Consider the following 19,798-nt stretch of genomic DNA (forward strand, 5'->3'; position numbering starts at 1 on the left):
ATTTGCCAAATGTCATTCTCTTCATTTACTGTGTTCCTATATTATTGGGGGTGATTTATCTTTAGTAAGGACATTTGTGTATGTCTTTTCTTGTTTTTTTTTGGATTTTGGACTTGTTTGAATTATCTTAGAGGTTGATATATCAGGCTGCTGAGTCTGTGGGGTTTTTGCCTCTTTTTATTAAAAAGTTGCACAAAAGTCATACAAATGTCTCAAACTCTTCTGCAACTCCTTCTAAAGTTTTTCCTAAGCCTGGCCAGGACTGAAGTTTATTTGCAACTTTTTTACCACCCCAAAATTGCATTTTCTTTTGCATTCCTTCACATCTGGTTTTTAAAGATATATCAGGCGCACTAAAGAAAAAATTGATAGGCAAGAGGAAAAGTCGCAGATCTAGGCGCAAATATATCAAATGTGGCCAAAAAAGTTACAAAAATAAGAGAAAAAAATGAGAAAGAAGATAAATGACCCCCATTTACAATTATCTCTCTATGGGGGTGGGGTGGCAGTCATTGATAGGACCCATTACATAAGTAAGTGATAACACACAAATTATAAGAATCTTTTTCTACAAACATTATATGAATCTCCTTATGCCCTTCTGCTCTATAACATGCTACTTCTAGATTATTTTAATATCAGCAGTTTCCCTTTAAGATTAACATCTTATGAGTGTTTAATTTAAAATGTTGATTTTTATTCCAATTTATTTTTCCCAAAATAAATAATTAAATTTCCATTTCTTCCATCTGGAGCCAATGATATGCAGTATATTAGGGATTGCGGGCATCAGGGTGGCTTAGTGAGAGCAGCATGGTGGCTTGGTGGTTTGCATTACAGCCTTGCAGCGCTGGGGACCTGGGTTCAAGTCCCAGGGTCAACATCTGCAAAGGGTTTGTATGTTCTCTCCATGTTTGCGTGGGTTTCCTCCGGTTTCCTCCCATGATCCAAACCAAACAGTTGGTTGATTAGATTGTGAGCCCCATGGGGACAGGTACTGATTTGGAAAGCTCTATGCAGGTTCAGAATCTGTGTGTGCTATACAAATAAAGGAATAATTATTATAATATAATTATGTTTAGCCAATTTTTCCATTATAGAACACTCTAACAACAGTGAACCACAGAAATAAATTTCAAGCTGTTATATAAAAACCTTTGTGTTGTGTACCATAGAAGGGATATAGAGGGCATACACTTTTACAGTTTTCTAGTAGTTCTCCTTTAATGTGTCCTTTGGTCATGATGAATGAAAATGTTCACGTTGACTGGGTTAATCAGTAATAAGGCGTACATACTGGCAACAAAACTGGAGATCCCCATGATGATGTGATGAAGGTAAATATCACAAGACAGAGCTCATGTCCATGAAAATTAATAATTAACCACAATAAACTATTAGGTATAACATTTCTGGATCCCATATATTACACAGGTTTACATCAGCATTGCTAATCCTTAAAGCAGGAGAGTATGCAAAAGAGAGGAGTAGTATCTGTCCTCTCTTGATCTACTATGCACTCTTGTTTTTGGCTACAAAACTGCATTGATTGCAAGTGTGGCATAGCAAGAGGCAATTTGGTTATTTAAATTGACTTCTATAAATTTTATAATAATAATCGAACATTGTTCAACATATAAAACGAAGGCAAGGAGGCATGAAAAAGAGGTGCAGGTCCTGGCCTCATCCACAACCCCTGTTCCTGCCTACAGACAGATAGACAAACAAGCTCAAGAAAAATTAGGCTAACTGGGTCAAAACCAAGATGGCGATGAGGTAGGAGGTATAACCGCAAGTAACCAGAGACGAGTATAACTAACTCCTGAGTGAGGTGAGAAGCAGGTATATGAGGATTCCAACCTAGTTGGGTAGGTCTTCCATCGAGGTCACATCTGAGATGTACACTAAGCTCCCAGATGAAACCATCCAGCTTTCCATAGAACACACATCTAGCTCAGCCAAGAAAACTAAACTCTACAAAACAAGCTGTCAATCACAGCTTCAAGCCTAGTGGCTCTGGGTGTAATTCACTTATCTTTTTACAAACATCATCAGGGACATTTATTATGGCATTTCAAATGGAAAACTGGTTGTGTTTTTTTTCCCCTCTCTGCACCTCTTGCGTCTGAATTTATGAAGTGTCGGTGCCACAATATTGGTGTTTTCCGACACCCTCGACTTGTACTATTTTTGGGCTCAAAATTTAGTTGAATCCACCAGTTTTCTGGCGCTTCTACTTTTTTCAACACTTTTTTGCGCTTTTTGTAGTGCAAAAATAGAGCAGCTAAAAGTTGGTCAAGGGAGTACTAAACCTTTTAGTCCATGCACCAGTTCCTCCCTTGTGCCACAAACTTACATCCCTCTGAAAAATACAGCATGGTCCTAGCGCCAGCGTGCGCCAAAATTAATAAATTCCCCTCCATATCTTGTGCACTGAATTATGATCAGCATGCACTTATAAGAGGTCTATTACATCTACTTGAGACATTGTCCAGAACTATACAATATTGTTAATTTATTATTAACCACAACATCGGTACATCTTCAGTGCATTATTTTATATTGTCATTATTTTTATTTTATGCATATGGTTTTATTAAGCTATATATTAAAAACTATGTTATACTGACATAGTCAAGTTATATTTTGAACGTAGAAGAAGGGTCATGATACTGTGATTGTTTTTACTATTTTGGATACCTACTTTCTTGATATTTTTTGATTGTTGATCTATTTTATATTTTAACATTAATTTGATTACTAAATGTTTTATTTGTGATTTTATATTTTGAATAAATGATTTTTAATTGGCTTAATAAGGGGCATGAAATCTCTTGTTTATTGTAATATTTTAAAACCTAGTTATAAGATGACCCACATTTGTAACAGCAACAGAAAGGTGTTTTTTCTTTAGTAGTTTTAGTAGTATGCTATTTCGAGCACTTTATAGTTACCATTTATGTATATATTATCACTGAATTTTCCTTCAAGCGATATATTGCTGAGCAATGGAATTGACCAATACATATACTAGGTACACGAGTCGACAACAAGGCTCCAACATTGACCATGTTCTCTAAAAGCTCCAAACGGGTCATCTTACGTTCATAGAAAAACAACATTTTGAGCAGGCTTAGTCAGTCTGTTTGCATTTCCTTTTCTGATCTCATGATTAGCTAAAAAATAGTCAGATAATTCCAGTGTAATGCTCACTTCATTGCATCCTTTAGACAAGCACTTCCTGCAGATTACATGGCATCAGGCACATGCCAGCTTCTAAGGTTTGCAAAATATACAACTAATGATCCAAGCGGGCAACAATCAGCGATGTCATCACAGGGCAATGAACAGGACAGCCATTCTATCTCCTCCTCTGGGATAATACCACATAACATGCTGATACTGAGATAATAAATAGCACACTGTCAAGGAAGGGCACTAACTAGTTAACCAAAAGTCTGCAGATTTATTCCATAATATGGGTATCAGGGTGTAACTCTGGATTTCTGTACTTGCCACCATATAACTGTGTTTGGCTGCTGGGATTTCTGGTGCCCTGCTTTATCCACAGTCTCCCAACATGTCCCCACTCTTGATTAACAACTGCCTCCTTAGAGAACTTATTGGATCATCCTCCCCACCATCGTAATCTAAAGGGAAATACTCCTACATACACTCACCGGCCACTTTATTAGGTACACCTATCCAACTGCTCGTTAACACTTAATTTCTAATCAGCCAATCACATGGCGGCAACTCAGTGCATTTAGGCATGTAGACATGGTCAAGACAATCTCCTGCAGTTCAAACTGAGCATCAGTATGGGGAAGAAAGGTGATTTGAGTGCCTTTGAACGTGGCATGGTTGTTGGTGCCAGAAGGGATGGTCTGAGTATTTCAGAAACTGCTGATCTACTGGGATTTTCACGCACAACCATCTCTAGGGTTTACAGAGAATGGTTCGAAAAAGAAAAAACATCCAGTGATGGCAGTTCTGAGGGCGGAAATGCCTTGTTGATGCCAGAGGTCAGAGGAGAATGGGCAGACTGGTTCGAGCTGATAGAAAGGCAACAGTGACTCAAATCGCCACCCGTTACAACCAAGGTAGGCATAAGAGCATCTCTGAACGCACAGTACGTCGAACTTTGAGGCAGATGGGCTACAGCAGCAGAAGACCACACCGGGTGCCACTCCTTTCAGCTAAGAACAGGAAACTGAGGCTACAATTTGCACAAACTCATCGAAATTGGACAGTAGAAGATTGGAAATCGTTGCCTGGTCTGATGAGTCTCGATTTCTGCTGCAACATTCAGATGGTAGGGTCAGAATTTGGCGTCAACAACATGAAAGCATGGATCCACCCTGCCTTGTATCAACGGTTCAGGCTGGTGGTGGTGGTGTCATGTGTGGGGAATATTTTCTTGGCACTCTTTGGGCCCCTTGGTACCAATTGATCATCGTTGCAACACCACAGCCTACCTGAGTATTGTTGCTGACCATGTCCATCCCTTTATGACCACAATGTACCCAACATCTGATAACTACTTCCAGCAGGATAATGCGCCATGTCATAAACTGGAATCATCTCACACTGGTTTCTTGAACATGACAATGAGTTCACTGGACTCAAATGGCCTCCACAGTCACCAGATCTCAATCCAATAGAGCATCTTTGGGATGTGGTGGATAGGGAGATTCGCATCATGGATGTGCGGCCGACAAATCTGCGGCAACTGTGTGATGCCATCATGTCAATCTGGACCAAAATCTCTGAGGAATGCTTCCAGCACCTTGTTGAATCTATGCCACGAAGAATTGAGGCAGTTCTGAAGGCAAAAGGGGGTCCAACCCGTTACTAGCATGGTGTACCTAATAAAGTGGCTGGTGAGTGTATACATCTTTTACCCAAGAAATGGATTGAACAAAAATGGACGGACCCAAAATGGATTGAACAAAAGCAAGGGTTTTTTTTAAACATTTTTTTTATTATCATCAATTTGCATAAAAGTTTACAGTTTCCATTCTGCATATTAGCTTAAACACAGTGGCCCACATTTATTAAAGTGGTTGCGCCAGTTTTCTGTCTGTCTTTGAACTGAAAAGAACGTGCAGACAGCTTGTCCAAGTATTTATAAAGTATCTGCGCCAGTTTTATGTTGCGGCTGCACTGTGTCAAGACACTGTGACAAGACAGAAAACATGTGCACCAAAAGTGGCTTTTTGGTGCTAAGTCAGCGTTTGCGCCACATTTATTACTGACGTGAGCCACAATTCTGCCTGTGCCACAATTCGGCAGCATGAACAAAGTGCACCAAAAAAAATTGTGCACACTTCCAGAGCAGTGGAGGGGGCGCATAAAATAATGGCTCTGTAGCACTGGTTACAATTCCCCCCAATGTCTTACAAGTTTCAGGTCTCTGAGGACCCTTTATCATTATCAGAGTCATCTCCCCTACTTGCTAATACATGTTACATGTAAATAATATCCATAAATTGACAACTAGTTTACTGGTAGAATTTGTTGAACCAGGGATGGACATACTATTGAGGAAGTCTGTGCAGCTGCAAAGGTATGGGGATCCACTGTCACTCTGAAACCACGAATACATTTTCATGGCCAATAAGTACAAATGAATTGTATGAGAGACATAAGGATGGCACTATGATAATATATGGGGCATATATATTGTCATATACTCTTCAGTGTCCAGCACACAGCTCCAAATGGTTAAACCCAGTCAATTAATTTTTACATTTTGTTTTAGAAATAAGGCTCAAAGCACATAAACATGGTCGGTCCTTGAAACACGGGGCATGAATGAATTTCAGCAAATAGTGGATTTTATTTTTGAAATGGAAAGTTATTTTATTTTCCAATATATTTCTGTATGAATTCCTCATGGTATTCTAGATATCAGCTTGTTGTTATTCTGTAGAAAGCCTCTATGTACACTTCATAAGTGTACAGAAATATGCACAGAAATTATGTGATGTCTCATTATAATACAGCATATTATCACACACAGCTCTGATTACTCTCGATGTTGTAATAAGCCATGCACCTGTGTGACATCACATGACCATGGACAGATTTCTATCCACACTGGAAATAAACATAGGAAACAGTGAAGAATTGATACTGAATGCATATTGGAAAATGGTATGATTTTTCATCATATAAACAATAATGGGGCACATTTACTAAGAGTAGTGCAAAGTGTGCTAAAACTGTGTTTGCCTGTGTAAAATGCAGGGTGCACCACAAAGTGTTGCATGTGCCACAAAGTGTCGCGTGCGCCAGAAATGTGTCTCAGACACTTCTTAAATACCTGTGCAAGCATTTTGCACTGAACGGAACAAACAGGCAAAGTCTGACACAAAACTGGCACACGACCCAATGTTTATTTGTGGAAATGAGAACCCCTTTAAGAAAAAAGGGTAGCATACAAAGTAGATTAAAATCCTAATTATAATTATAAACAATATAAAGGATACATGCAGTAATAAGGATATAACAGCTACAACACACATTTCGAAGCTCACCCATTTTACCACATCTGTCATCTAGAGCACATTGCTTTATGTGAATCAAAACACAACAATTCAGATTCTAATAAAATTCAGGTTGTTTTTTTTAAACTATTCCACATAATTACATGTGACACATCAAACCAAAGATAAAACCCAATGCGTTTCTGGTGCTAAACACACTCTTACTCAAGGCTAAATAACAAACCATATATTAGGGTTACCAAGAGTTCCAATGAACTACGTGCAGGTGGGAGTCTACATAGTTCCTGTTACGGCCACTTGGGTATATAAACACACCCTATAAGGTGAGATACTATGATCTTTTCTTGTGTTGTGTCATGTGATTTGTCACAGCATAGGAACAGTAAGACCTTCCACAGGTGATACAGTCATAAGAACTATCGGAGCAAAAGCCCAATTACAGAAATACATTTTTAAAGCTTGCAATAATAATAATTAAATGACCCACCAGGTATTAATAGGAATATAGGAAGTCCCAGGGTTACATACAAAATTGGTTCCATAGGTTTGTCGTTAAGTTGAATTTGTATGTAAGTCGGAACTGTATATTTTATCATTGTAACTCCGGATAGAATTGTAACTCTGGATTTTAAAAATGTTGGGTTGTCCTAAGAACCAGAATTAACAATAAGACTTATTTGCAGACACCTTTTGTAAATCCTACAGCTGATTATTACATTGTACATAAAGTACATTGAATTACTAACATCCAGAGGTCCATTTGTAACCAGGGGTCGTCTTTAAGTCGGATATTGTTAAGTAGGGGACCGCCTGTACATAGTTTTTTATTTTCTCTGTTTGGACCAAAATGGAATTCTAAATGCTTCTATTCTTGGGAGCCTATGTTGTAAATCACCACCCCTAGGGGGTCTTAATACAATTTTTATGTCAAATGCTGTAAAGTCTCTAACACCACCCTATCTTCATACACAAATTGCCACATTTACTTAACCGGTCAAGCGAGTTCCCAGAAAGTGCATTGTCTGACAATAATTCACTCTGCCGCAATTCACTAACATCGGTAACCTGATATCCTGAATGTGTCGCTTCCCCGCTCAGGCCCGATGGAGTTCACTTTCTTCTTCCTGGTGCATGTAAGTGTATTGTCTTGCCACACAATTTTAAAATTAAATCCCGCCCCCCCCCCCATTTTCTGTCGCATGGAAGCCAGCCCAGCTGCGCCAAAAAACGATCATGCGCGACACAATGCCAGCGCAGACCCCTGTTAAATAAGTGTTTCAGCCGTGCAAAACCCAAAAACGTTGGAAAGTCAGATGAAAGTGCGATTGCGGACCCTTAGTAAATAAGCCCCAAAATGTTGCTAAGTTACAGATTCCTCTGTGGGTCTGGATATATCAATAATGTGTTCCAAGAGCCTAATCTTAATTTTTTCATTTTTCCACATGTTGCATTTAATAATAATAATAATAATAATAATAATAATCCTTATTTATATAGTGCCATCAAATTCCGTAGCGCTTTTAATGATTATATAGCACTATGTCATACTGTCACTCTGTACAATGAAGCTCTCAACAGTGGTACAAATACTGTACCATACAATTCACAAGATTTAATCAGTGATAATTTACTGTCGACATTTACATATACAGGTCTGTAAACTATAATTTGTATGTAGCATCTTTTAACTTACTAATGTGATGTTTTTAGTTTACATATTACTATAAAGCATAACGGTCTACTTGCATACTGAGTCTTCTTTCACACTTTGCATGTTTGTTATATTTTTTACGTGCATAAAACATGCGTGAAAAAGACTCATGACTGTGGTCTATCTTTTCTTTTGCAATTGATCAGTTAAAAAACGCATTGCACTTGCATGTGTCTCAGAGTGCAATGCGTTTTTTATGCATCTCACTAGACTAATATTCTGCGCTTTTCTCGCACGTGACTTGCAAAAGTAGTTGTAGTTTGTCAAAACCCATTAAATACAATGGGGGATATTTATCAGGCCTGTGGCGCAGAGGCCCTGAAATAATCACAAAAGCTAGCTTATTGCAAGTACAAGGGTGCAGGATGGCTATTTACTACAAAGGGGTCAGGCTGGCTATATACTACAGGGAGGTTCAGGCTGGCTATTTATTACAGGGGGCTGGCTATATACTACAGAGGGGGCATGCTGACTATATACTACAGAGGGGGCAGGCAGGTTATATACTACAGGGGGTGCAAGCTGGTTATATACTACAGGGGGGCAGGCTGGTTATATAATACAAAGGGGGTAGGTTGGCTATATACTACAGGGGGTAGGCTGGCTATATACTACAGGGGTTGGCTATATACTACAGGGGTTGGCTATATACTCCAGGGGTGCAGGCTGGCTATATACTACAGGAGGAAGGCTGGCTATATACTACAGGAGGGCAGGGTGGTTATAGGGACGGATGTACCTATTTGACACACCATTTTTATGCAGTGAAAGTTAATTAATAGGCATATTGTGCTAAAATTAGAAAGTGTAAAGATCCTACAAATGTATTATCCAGTATCAATCACTATGATAAATCTGGAGCATTTCTAGGCTGTTTAGTCTACATTTATATTGTCTATATATTAGGATGGTGGCCGAATGTCACTCTGAAAATAAGAGACGGTTAGCAGAGACCAGAAACTGTATTCGTAAAAACAAAAAATGTTTTAATTTAATTATTTTATTAAGCAGGATGGGTAAATCTGTCCCATGGTATATGGGAATGTTAAAGATTAACTAATCCTTTGCAGGTATTTTTTTGTGGTATCTGTATGCTTCTTTCTTCTCCTATAATGAGCAGTGTTTCTGAAAACCTTCTCAAGTCAGTAAACATCAGAAAGATAAAGAGTGGAGGCTAATCATTACTTCTTTATATATATCTAGAGAATATATTTCATGATAATTAAGCTCTGTAAGGAGAAAAGAGAATCCATTGAAATGTTTGTAAATAGTCAAGTCATTAGTATCGATCAGCTTCTCTTTGCTAATGGCAAATCTCAGTGGCCGTTGCTGTGACGGTGCCTTGCTGGTACTACCTGTCAGTGCATGACACTCTCTTGACTCTTCTGCCAATCTGCTCCTGGCCACAACTCTGTTGCACACCATGTAATAAATGGCACCCTCCAACAATGAGAGGTGGTGTTGGAGGATCAATTCTTTTGTGTTCCAAGTGAAGGTGTGCTTTTTAATCTGGGTTTTTGGATTTCCTATGTTTGACCCCAGCTTTGGTCTTTGAGCCCGATCTTGATCCTTTCCCTCAATGTACGAAGCTGGCTTGTTCTTGAACCTGTGTTGCCTGCCACAACCTCTGCCTGTTACTGGATTCTTATGCTTTGTCGCCTGCTCTAACTACATACTGTTGTGCTTGCCTGATCCCTCTGTGCCACGCCCCAGTGCCTACAGGGACCACCACTGTACAGGGGTGAAAGTGTGAAAACCAGAGAGGCCCAGGGAAAAACCCTTATTATGTGGACCAACGTCGGAGTGGTTGGATGGCACAGCGGGTCCAGAGTCCACTGGTTATTACACTGACAATGTGATTACAGGGGAAAATTATGATTTCCACTTACTGTCAAAAACTGTTAAGGGGGAAAAACATGTAAATTATCATCTTTCTTTAATAAAGTACATTACAAAGTTTACTATTATCATCTGACCTATTGATCTGTGCAATTTGGTCTGAAAGGTTAGTTACACTTTAAATCACCAGACTGGAATCCTTTAATAAAGGCTTAATGAAGTCATGAATACATAGCATTATAATTTTCTAAATGATGGAATATTCATAAAGCAGTGCATATGTCATGAATATTAAATAGTGATATCCGAGGACAGGTGATTGATAGGTGCTGTACTTACTTCTCCTGTGTCTCCTCCCCTTCACAACCTTGCTGCTGTCTGCAATATCCATCAAGATCAAGACAAGCACAGTGAACAGTCCAAACTGCATAGTAACTCTCCAGCACTGAGTGCATGCAAAGCCGGCTGATTGGAGGGAGTCTGTGCCACCCTTGTGGTTGTTTCAATATCTGCTGAGTGCAAGTCTGTACATGCCTGGTACAGGGGAAAATAGGCAAATCATATCATCTGCTCCATGAATCTTAAGTGGCAGGTAGTTCTTCAGACATTGTGAGCTTGGATCGTGTTCCATTTATGTTCACAGTAACGTCACTACATGAATCTTCTAGGGCACCTGCAGACAACACAGCAATGAGGATGTGTTAATACAAAGGCGGTCAATGTATAGATTACAGCTAATGCTCTACCTTATCATATGGTCTTGTTTACATATGTCATTTACATCCCTATGAATGTAAACTCACGAGTCGACTTATATGGCTGTAAACATTAATAAAAGGAAACCTCTTTCCCAATTTGGATATTTGAAGACATTTTTTTTGTTTTCAGTCCAAATTAAAAAGCTTGCTGACACTTTCGTTTTTACATTTCTTTATATCCATGTGCATATTTACCATTACCTTACTATTTTATTGTATAGAGTTTTGTAATATGTAAGAGCTTGGAGTAGTTTTTAACATGGTTGAATAAGAGAAGTGACCGATTCCATGCAGCACATTTCAGATTATATAAATTAATAAAGAAAAATTAATTCCAAGCTAAAGGTATTAAATAGTAGGGACAGTTTTTAGTTTCGCACACAAAGCAGGCATCTGTAACTTCGCCCCTTTAGTGACCTTGCTTTATTTTCCAATCTGCCATGTGTATCTGGTAACAACTTTAGAATGCTTTAACTAACCGAGTATTTATTTAGAGATGGTTTTATTGTGACATGTTTTACTTCAAGTTAGGCCTCATTTAGACGGCCGTCTGTGGGGATGTATATATATGCGGCCGCAACTTTGTGGCTGTATATACGTCCCCTTAGACGGCAATGGCGGCCCGACGGCGGTACAGTGCCACATATGTGTGGCACCTATGCACGCCGTACACTTGGAAAAGATAAAGCATTCTCTATCCTTCCCCATCTATGCGGCCATGCGCCGCTGTTTTCTATGGAGGGGGGAGGGGACACCTCTCCAGCGCACTGCGGTATGTGTCATTGTACATCTGGTGGGAAATTTAGTTGATATGTTTTGCATTTATTTATGAATTTTTCACCCGAAGGCTGCATTCACACTAACGTATGCTACGGCACGGGGGGCACGTGTCAGCGCGCGGGAGAGGAGGAGAGGGTGAGTGCTGCTCCCCCTGCCCCTCTCCATAGAAATGCACGGCCGTCAATACGCCAAAGATAGAGCAGGCTCTATCTTTTTGCGGCTACCGCTTGGAACTGTACCAAGCCCGTACGCCACAGCTGTCTATGGGGGACATATGTACAGCCGCAAACTTGCGGCCATTCATACGTCCCCCTGATGGTCGTGTGCATAAGCCCTAAGTGAGATGGGCCCATCTTTTCAGGTTGTTCATAGACATATACTGACTAATGGAGGCACCATCTTCGTATCAAGTATACATTGCATCCAGCATGAAACATAAAATAAAAAAGACTATGACATCCTGAACATAGGCAGCAGCAAATACCAGACTATTTTTGCTTGTCCTACTGCTTTCACAATATAGGGGCAGGACAGGATAGCGTATCCCACTGAATAAGCATAAGGAAGGATACGTTGTAACCATCCATTTTATGTATACATTGGAGATCCTCCTATGTAATGAAAAGAAGTATGAATGTAACCTTAAAGTTATAAATTTTCCAATATACTTTAAGTATCCATTCCTCAAGATCTCAGTTTCAAGATCTCTGCTTGCTGCCCTTCTATAGAAACCTTTAATGTTTACTTTCATGCTGATATGATGGACATGCAGGAGCAGGAGCTGTTAGTATCTGAAGCGTCGGCCCCACAATTTTGTTGCTTTTCTGACACCCATGACTTTTTCTGTTTCTGGCGCAAAATTGTGGCACCGCTTGTGAATCTGTCACTTTTCTGGCTCAAATTCTGGCTGATTTTGTGGCACAGTAATCCCTTGCGCTACAAACTTAGATCCCACTGAAAAATATAACATGTTTGCAGCACCACCCTGCACCAAAATTGATGAATACCCCCCTCTACGGCAGTACAGCAAGCATAGATCCATGAGGATTTGATACAGAAAGTATATTGGAAAATTGCACAACTTTTTATTGCACAAACAATATAAATTATTTGTTGAAAGTGGACAGCCCCTTTAATGTTAAAATGTACTAGAATTACTAGGCTTTACATTTTTGTTGCAAAAAAATGGCCTGAAATAATCCAAAATGCTTCTCTGTTCTCTTTTGCAAACAGGGGTTTTTTTAAACTTCAGAAAAATTCACAAATATTGGCAAATGTATCTCTATATAGTAAAATATTTTAAAAATAGTTGCAACACCCTCGCCGATGCAATGGCGAGGTAGGGTTTGCGAATAAGCCCCATAACATGTCACCACATCACACAGGGGACATTGCAGTGGTTAATCCTGCCTGGCAAGGCAGAAGTTAAATCTGTATATGATGTAAGAGTCCAGTATCCAATGATCTGTGTTACATCCTGTCTCTGTAAGCTGAGATGTGATTGGAGGAGCAGCCACCACCTGACCAAAGGGAGGTAATAAAACCTCTGGCCAGGAATGTTCTGGGGTTCTCTCAGAGAGATTCATGAGAAGACTAGAAGTTCTTGTAGACTTAGTGAGTGAGTGAGTAATCTCAGTCTAGCCCATACCAGAGCAGGAAGAGTCTAGCCCCTGCCTCTGAAGAGTGGAGTTAATAGACTAGAGTTAGTGTAGTGAGGAAAGGGGTATCATCTTACCTTTAAAGGTGATACCTGAAGCCCTACAGGACAAGCTGAAGCTTCCTACCAGGACACAGCTGCCTCCCAGCCTGCCCTCTACATCCAGGCTGGTGAACTATCTCCTGAGGCTCCCTCCAACTCACATCTCAGCACTCCATCTACCTGTTAAAGGCACGTTTGCTGCGGTTCCTGCTGGTTCAAATAAAGAACTGTAAGTTGTTTTCTTCAACTTCTGTCTCCGTCTGGTCCCTGCTAATACGGCTGCCTTCATCACCGGCACCCTGTCCATCACCCAGAGACTTACACTTGGGACATTAAGGGGTTGCCCCAGGGAGATCCGCTATAGCAGCCTCTCCCTCATCATTTCTTGCCAACACCACCCTGCTGGAGACCTGCCAGGCTGTAGGACAGCCCTCCGGTTCCCCTGTACCAAGCACCGTGACAATAGCGTGCTTAGGCCGCAACCGCCAGCCACTCCGGTACCGCGGGCTCCGGCTGTCTCCAGGCCTCACCTCAAGGGCTAGGCCCCGGTGGGGGATGTTGCAAGTGGCGTCTCGAATCACAGGATATATACTTCTGTGCCTTATCCTGGCACTAAAGACTGTACTTTATTAAGAAAAAGACTGTGCTGCCTAACCCTGCTGCCATCCGGGTCTAGGCCCAAGTATTTGTGTGTTTCTACATTGAACTTTATACTGCTGCCACGTGCTGTCGAGCGCCGCTCCAGCACTCAAGAGGTTAATTCCTGCAAAAACTGTGTCAGCTCTGCTACATCCGGCGCTGCTGCGCCTGAAGCATTTACCTCAGAGGCGTGTGGCGCAGCAAGTATTTCCAGCCCGCCAAATCATCACTGGCGGGAACTCCAGAGGCGTCATTAGGCCCCGCCCCCTGCGCGAGTAGCGCGAACTACCATGGAGGAGGAGCTGGAGCGAGTGCGGCCGGCAACGAAGAGGGTTAATCGGCCATCTTGGATTTCGGCGCAGGCCGCACCTGAAGCCTGCCAGCAGCGTGCGCCTCATCCGGAGTTCCGGCGCGCGTGTCCTGCGACTGGAGAACACCGCTGAGCATCACCGAGCCCTGCTGCCTGCCGGACATCGGGAACGGAGATCTTCGTGCACCGGAGCTGTCCTGTCACCGCGGCTGATCCTGAGTGAGTACCGCTGGGGAAGTTAAAGGGGGGTAGAGATTGTTTCCGACGCTAGGTTATTGGCTCACCTCCCAGGGAATAGTGACTGTGTCTTAAAGTGCCCACGTCCCATTCTAGCCATCGCCCATAGCAACGGACATTGTGTAACCCTACAGACTTCCCCCAGCTAGGCCAGTCATGTCCGCCCAGGACGAAGATACGGGACTGGCGCAAGTCCCGTCCCCTGGTCCCTCCTCAGGGTACCCGGAGCATGTTAAGTCCCCCAGAGAGTCCCTTCAGCCCTGCTACAGCTAGTGTCCCTGGGACTCCCACCATGATGCCTCTGACTATGCCCTACTATCTGGGGGCCCCCTGGTTACCCTACTACGAGGGAGAAGCACATACTCTCCCTGAATTCAGGGACAAGTTGTTAGCCACCTTCGCCTTGCTCCCATTCACAGAGGAACAGAAAGTGGGCATCCTCATCGGGCAGTTGAAAGGACCCGCTCTCCGGGAAGTCAAGTCTTGGCCCCGAGAACAGTGTCAGAACGTGGTCCGGATTCTTGATAGGCTACGCAACACCTTTGACAAGTGTACTGTCTCCGAGTTGAAGCAGAAATTCTTCGGGAAAAGACAGAAGCCCCAAGAGTCCCTCCGAGACTTTGCCCTCTCCCTACAGGAGACATGGAAGGCCATCACCTGCCTTGAGCCCAAAGACGCTGAAACCTCTGATCAAACCTTAAGGGAACAATTTATTAATGGACTTGTTGATAGAAATCAAAGGTGTCAACTAAAGATCATCTCTTCTCAACATGCCCAGGCCTCCTTCCTTGAGTTTAAGGAAATTGCCATTGACATATTAGGGGACCGACCGCCTACTGGACCGCAGAAAGAGCCTGAATCCGTGGAAATGGAAGAATCTGCTCCAGCTTGCTATCCAACGCAGTCGACATCACCTACTCCTGTGGCTACGGAAGTTGCTGACTTAGCAGGACAGGTCTCTAATCTGGCGGACACCCTGCATAAAATCCTCGATCGGTTGACCCAGGTGGAAGTGACTGTCTCCGCTATGAGGAGAACCCGGTACGGTCAGCTACTCCTCGTGACTCTCCGACTAAACAGCGCCCAAAAGAGGCGAAGTCGTTAAGCACCTGGAGTCAGAAGAAACCCCGCCATCGGTGCAGCTACTGCCATAAATATGGGCATGAAGAGAATGACTGTCGTCAGTTAAACGACAAACCCTTGGAGCTAAGGGACGACCTCCAAGGGAAGAACTTGTAAGTCCCCGAGATGCTAACTGGATGCCCAGGTTCGTGGGGACTCGCCCCATGGTTCATGTAACCATCAATGGCGTTACCCTACCGGCCTTAATTGATACCGGCTCTCAAGTGACCACCCTCCGGAGTGCTGCCTTCGAGAAATGCCGAGGAAAAGCATCCTTAATCCAGCCTCCCAAGGCTTACTTGAACATTATTGCTACGAACGGAAAACCCGTACCCATCCGCGGCTACTGGGAGCCCACGCTAACCATTGGAGACACTGAGTTAACCAGACAGGGCGTAGTGGTGACACGTGTGCCCGAAAACGGTAACTTCTCCCTGGTACTGGGTACCAATGTCCTCCGCAACTGCTACCCTGAAGTGCTGAAGGCTCTCCACGACTCCCTGCCAACAGTGCCCAACGGTTCCCGGAAGGTAATTCAGGAGACTATGCAGGTTCTAGCGGCGCAACAGAAGTTTGCTGGCCCTAATGGTGAAATCTGCAGAGCCCGGATCAAGGATCCCCAACCTGTTCGCCTTCAACCTGGGACTGAGACGTTAGTATGGTGTCGAGCCTGCATGGGCGTCCAAGGTCAAGACTACCAGGCGATAGTAGAACCTCTACCAGCTGATGAAGACCTGCCCATTCTAGCCGCCAGGAGCTTAGTCACGGTATCCCGAGGACAAGTACCCATTCGATTACTAAATGTGGGAGACTCCCCAGTGGATCTGAGAAAGTACCAAGCCGTAGCCACTCTCTTCAGTGTCCATCCTGAAGACTTGGTGGAAACCTCTCTGTCTGCCTCTCAACAGTTGGAAGTGAAGCAAGGTGCTGAAGATGAGCCTGCCGAGCAATCCTGGTGGCTTGAGCTCAATATTGGAGACGACGATTTTACTCCTGCCGACCAAGTACAAGGTGTCCTGGATGTCGTTATGAAGCATCACCAGGCCTTCAGCAAACACCCACTTGATTTTGGGCAGACTACTCTGATCCAACACACCATCCCTACTGGCTCTCATCCTCCTATCAAGGAACGGTACCGGCCCATACCTCCAGCCCGCTACCAAGAGGTGAAGAAGCTGGTACAAGAGATGAAGACAGCCAACGTTATCCGGGAGAGTCACAGCCCATGGGCTGCCCCGCTGGTCCTTGTGAAGAAGAAGGATGGAACCCTTCGATTCTGTGTTGACTATAGGAAGATCAACAATATCACCCACAAGGACGCCTATCCTCTGCCTCGAATCGAGGAATCCCTCGCAGCCCTAGGGTCAGCTGCCTACTTCTCTACCCTGGACCTGACCAGTGGCTACTGGCAAGTGGCCATGGCGCCGGAAGACAGAGAGAAGACGGCTTTCACCACCCCAATGGGCCTGTTCGAGTTCAACAACATGCCGTTCGGGCTATGCAACGCCCCGGGCACATTTCAACGGCTGATGGAGAGATGTTTGGGTCATCGCAACTTCGAGACCGTCCTGCTATATTTGGACGACATCATCATCTACTCCAAGACTTATGAAGACCACCTCCACCATCTGGCTGAAGTCTTCCAAATCCTGACCCAACATGGGTTGAAGGTCAAGCCATCCAAGTGCCACCTGCTACAACCTAGTGTCAAGTACCTGGGACATGTGGTGAGCGCTCATGGAATTGAGCCAGATCCAGAGAAGATTGCAGCTGTCTACGACTGGCCTACCCCATCCACCGTACGGGACATCAAAAGCTTCCTGGGATTTGCCAGTTATTACAGGCGTTTCATCCCGAAGTTTGCCCAGCTGGCGGCTCCCTTGCAAGAGCTTCTAAGGGGCCTGCCAAAAGAGAGCCAACGTTCCCGAGTATCCATTGAGTGGACGGCCGAACGAGAAGCTGCCTTCCAGATGCTCAAGCAACGGCTGACTGAACCTCCGGTGTTGGGATATCCAGACTATAGTCTGCCCTTCACCCTATACACTGATGCCAGCAAGCAAGGTCTAGGGGCGGTATTATCCCAGCTCCAAAACGGAACTGAAAGGGTCATAGCCTACGCCAGCCGTTCCCTCCGAGAACCGGAGAAAAACGACCAGAACTATAGTTCCTTCAAGTTGGAGTTTCTGGCGTTAGTCTGGGCTGTGACCGAAAAGTTCAAGGACTACCTAGCTGCATCATCTTTCACTGTCTTCACAGACAATAATCCGTTGGCGCATCTGAACACCGCACGTCTTGGAGCACTGGAACAACGGTGGGCCTCCAGACTTGCCAATTTCAGCTTTACCATCAAGTACCGGGCTGGTAAGACCAATGACAACGCCGACGCTCTGTCCCGTCTCCCTGACCAGTGGGATGGACCCTCCACGGATGCTCAGTGGGAAGATGTGGAAATGCCAGCGTTCTATGCCCGGTTTGTGCGTCAAGATGCCCAGAGAGTTTACTCCCTACCGACAGAGGCAGCGCCAGCTACTCCTCAAGAAGAGTCAGAGCCCCCTGCGGAAAAGGACCTCTGGATGAGTCTTCAGGCTGATAGCCGCGCCATAGGAGAAGTAATGGACTATCTCTCTAGTGGGCGAGTGCCTGAAAGAATCCGGCGCAGAAGAGCTGATGGAGAACTGTCTCAATTGTGGCGCCAGAGAAAGACTCTGAGCATGCACCAGGGTCTGCTAAAGAGAAGAACTCTGGACCCTATCACTTATGACCAGCTGTACCAGATTGTGATTCCCAGGAGGGACGCCAAGATAGTACTGGAAATGTACCATGACCAGTCCGGACACTTTGGCGCTCAGAAGACTGAAGCCACCCTCCGAAGGCGATTCTTCTGGGTCAACATGAAGTCCGACATTGAAGCCTGGTGTCGAGAATGCCCAGCCTGCGCCATCGCTCGAGGAGAGCGACACAATCAAAGGGCCCCTCTACGTCCCATTGTGAGCCAACGGCCCTTGGAGATCCTGGCATTGGACCACGTGAAGTTGGAGCCCAGCAGATCCGGTCACAGTTATGCTCTTACGATCATCGACCACTATACCAAATTTGTGGTTGCAGTACCTGTCAGAGACCTGTCTGCAAGGACCACCGCAGCGGCCCTGTGGAAGAGCTTCATCCTCCCCTATGGCTGTCCGGACCAGATCCTTACGGACCAAGGAACAGCATTTGAGTCCCAAGTCTTCCAGGAGCTGTGCACCCTATATGGCTGCAAGAAGCTGAGGACCACAGCTTATCCATAGCTCCCAACCGTCCCGATTTTGACGGGACTTTCCCGTTTTTCGTACCTCTGCCCCGCGTCACGGGCAGCTATGATATTGTCACGGATTCTCCCCCCAGGTCCCGCTGTGTCCCGCTGCTGTGTCCGCATAGTAAATACTTTGAAAGTCTGAACTCACAGTACAGAATGGCTTCTACAGACATCGGGAGGGAATCCTTTTCAGAGAAGTGTCGGGCTTAGCGCAGAGCAGGGACCACGTCATCAGCTTCAGATCTGTCCATATATGGTCACTGCATCTCCTAGGGTTCCCCAGAGCAGACATCGGGCAGGGAATCCTTTTCAGAGAAGTGTCGGCTTAGTGGAGAGAGCAGGGACCACGTCATCAGCTCAGATCTCTATCTGTCCATATATGGTCTCCAGGTCTTCCCCAGACACAAGCTCTTTATATAATTAAATTAAATAAAGTTTTGCCCAGGCTGAGATTCGAACCTGGGACCCTCTGCACCATAGACAGGAGCCTAACTAACTGAGCTTTAAGCCCAGTGATACAGAGCTGAGGATTTCTGGTAAGTAAGACATGTTATCTGCCATTTACACTGTGACACAGACTAATGCACTGATATATAGAGAGGGATCTTCTCAGAGATTATTATTGTAATTATTGAGACTATTATTATTATTATTATTATAAATTTTATTATTATGGAGATGATTATTAATAATGGTAAAAATAATAATAATCATCTCAATAATAATAATAATAATAATAATAGTCTCAATAATTACAATAATAATCTCTGAGAAGATCCCTCCCTATATACCAAGGCAGTATATAGTTCTTAGTTACCAAAATTCTCCACTTGTTAATCACAGAGGTTATAGCTCAGTGGGTTGAGGCGCTGTGTTATTATTGTACATGGACACTG

At 43.8% G+C, this 19,798-nt stretch overlaps 1 protein-coding gene across 3 annotated transcripts in view; it reads right to left on the reverse strand.

Annotated features, from left to right (window-relative positions):
- Window positions 1-19,798, reverse strand: part of RSPO1 (R-spondin 1) — a 143,876-nt gene that overhangs the window by 25,819 nt on the left and 98,259 nt on the right. For all 3 annotated transcript variants that reach the window (XM_072136764.1, XM_072136762.1, XM_072136763.1), the window contains one exon: window positions 10,402-10,735. In XM_072136764.1, coding sequence (XP_071992865.1) covers window positions 10,402-10,492 — 91 coding nt within the window. In that variant the 5' untranslated portion in view covers window positions 10,493-10,735. The remainder of the gene's footprint in view (window positions 1-10,401; window positions 10,736-19,798) is intronic.

This window comes from Engystomops pustulosus, chromosome 2, assembly GCF_040894005.1.
Source record: "Engystomops pustulosus chromosome 2, aEngPut4.maternal, whole genome shotgun sequence".
NCBI classification, from domain to species: Eukaryota; Metazoa; Chordata; class Amphibia; order Anura; family Leptodactylidae; genus Engystomops; species Engystomops pustulosus.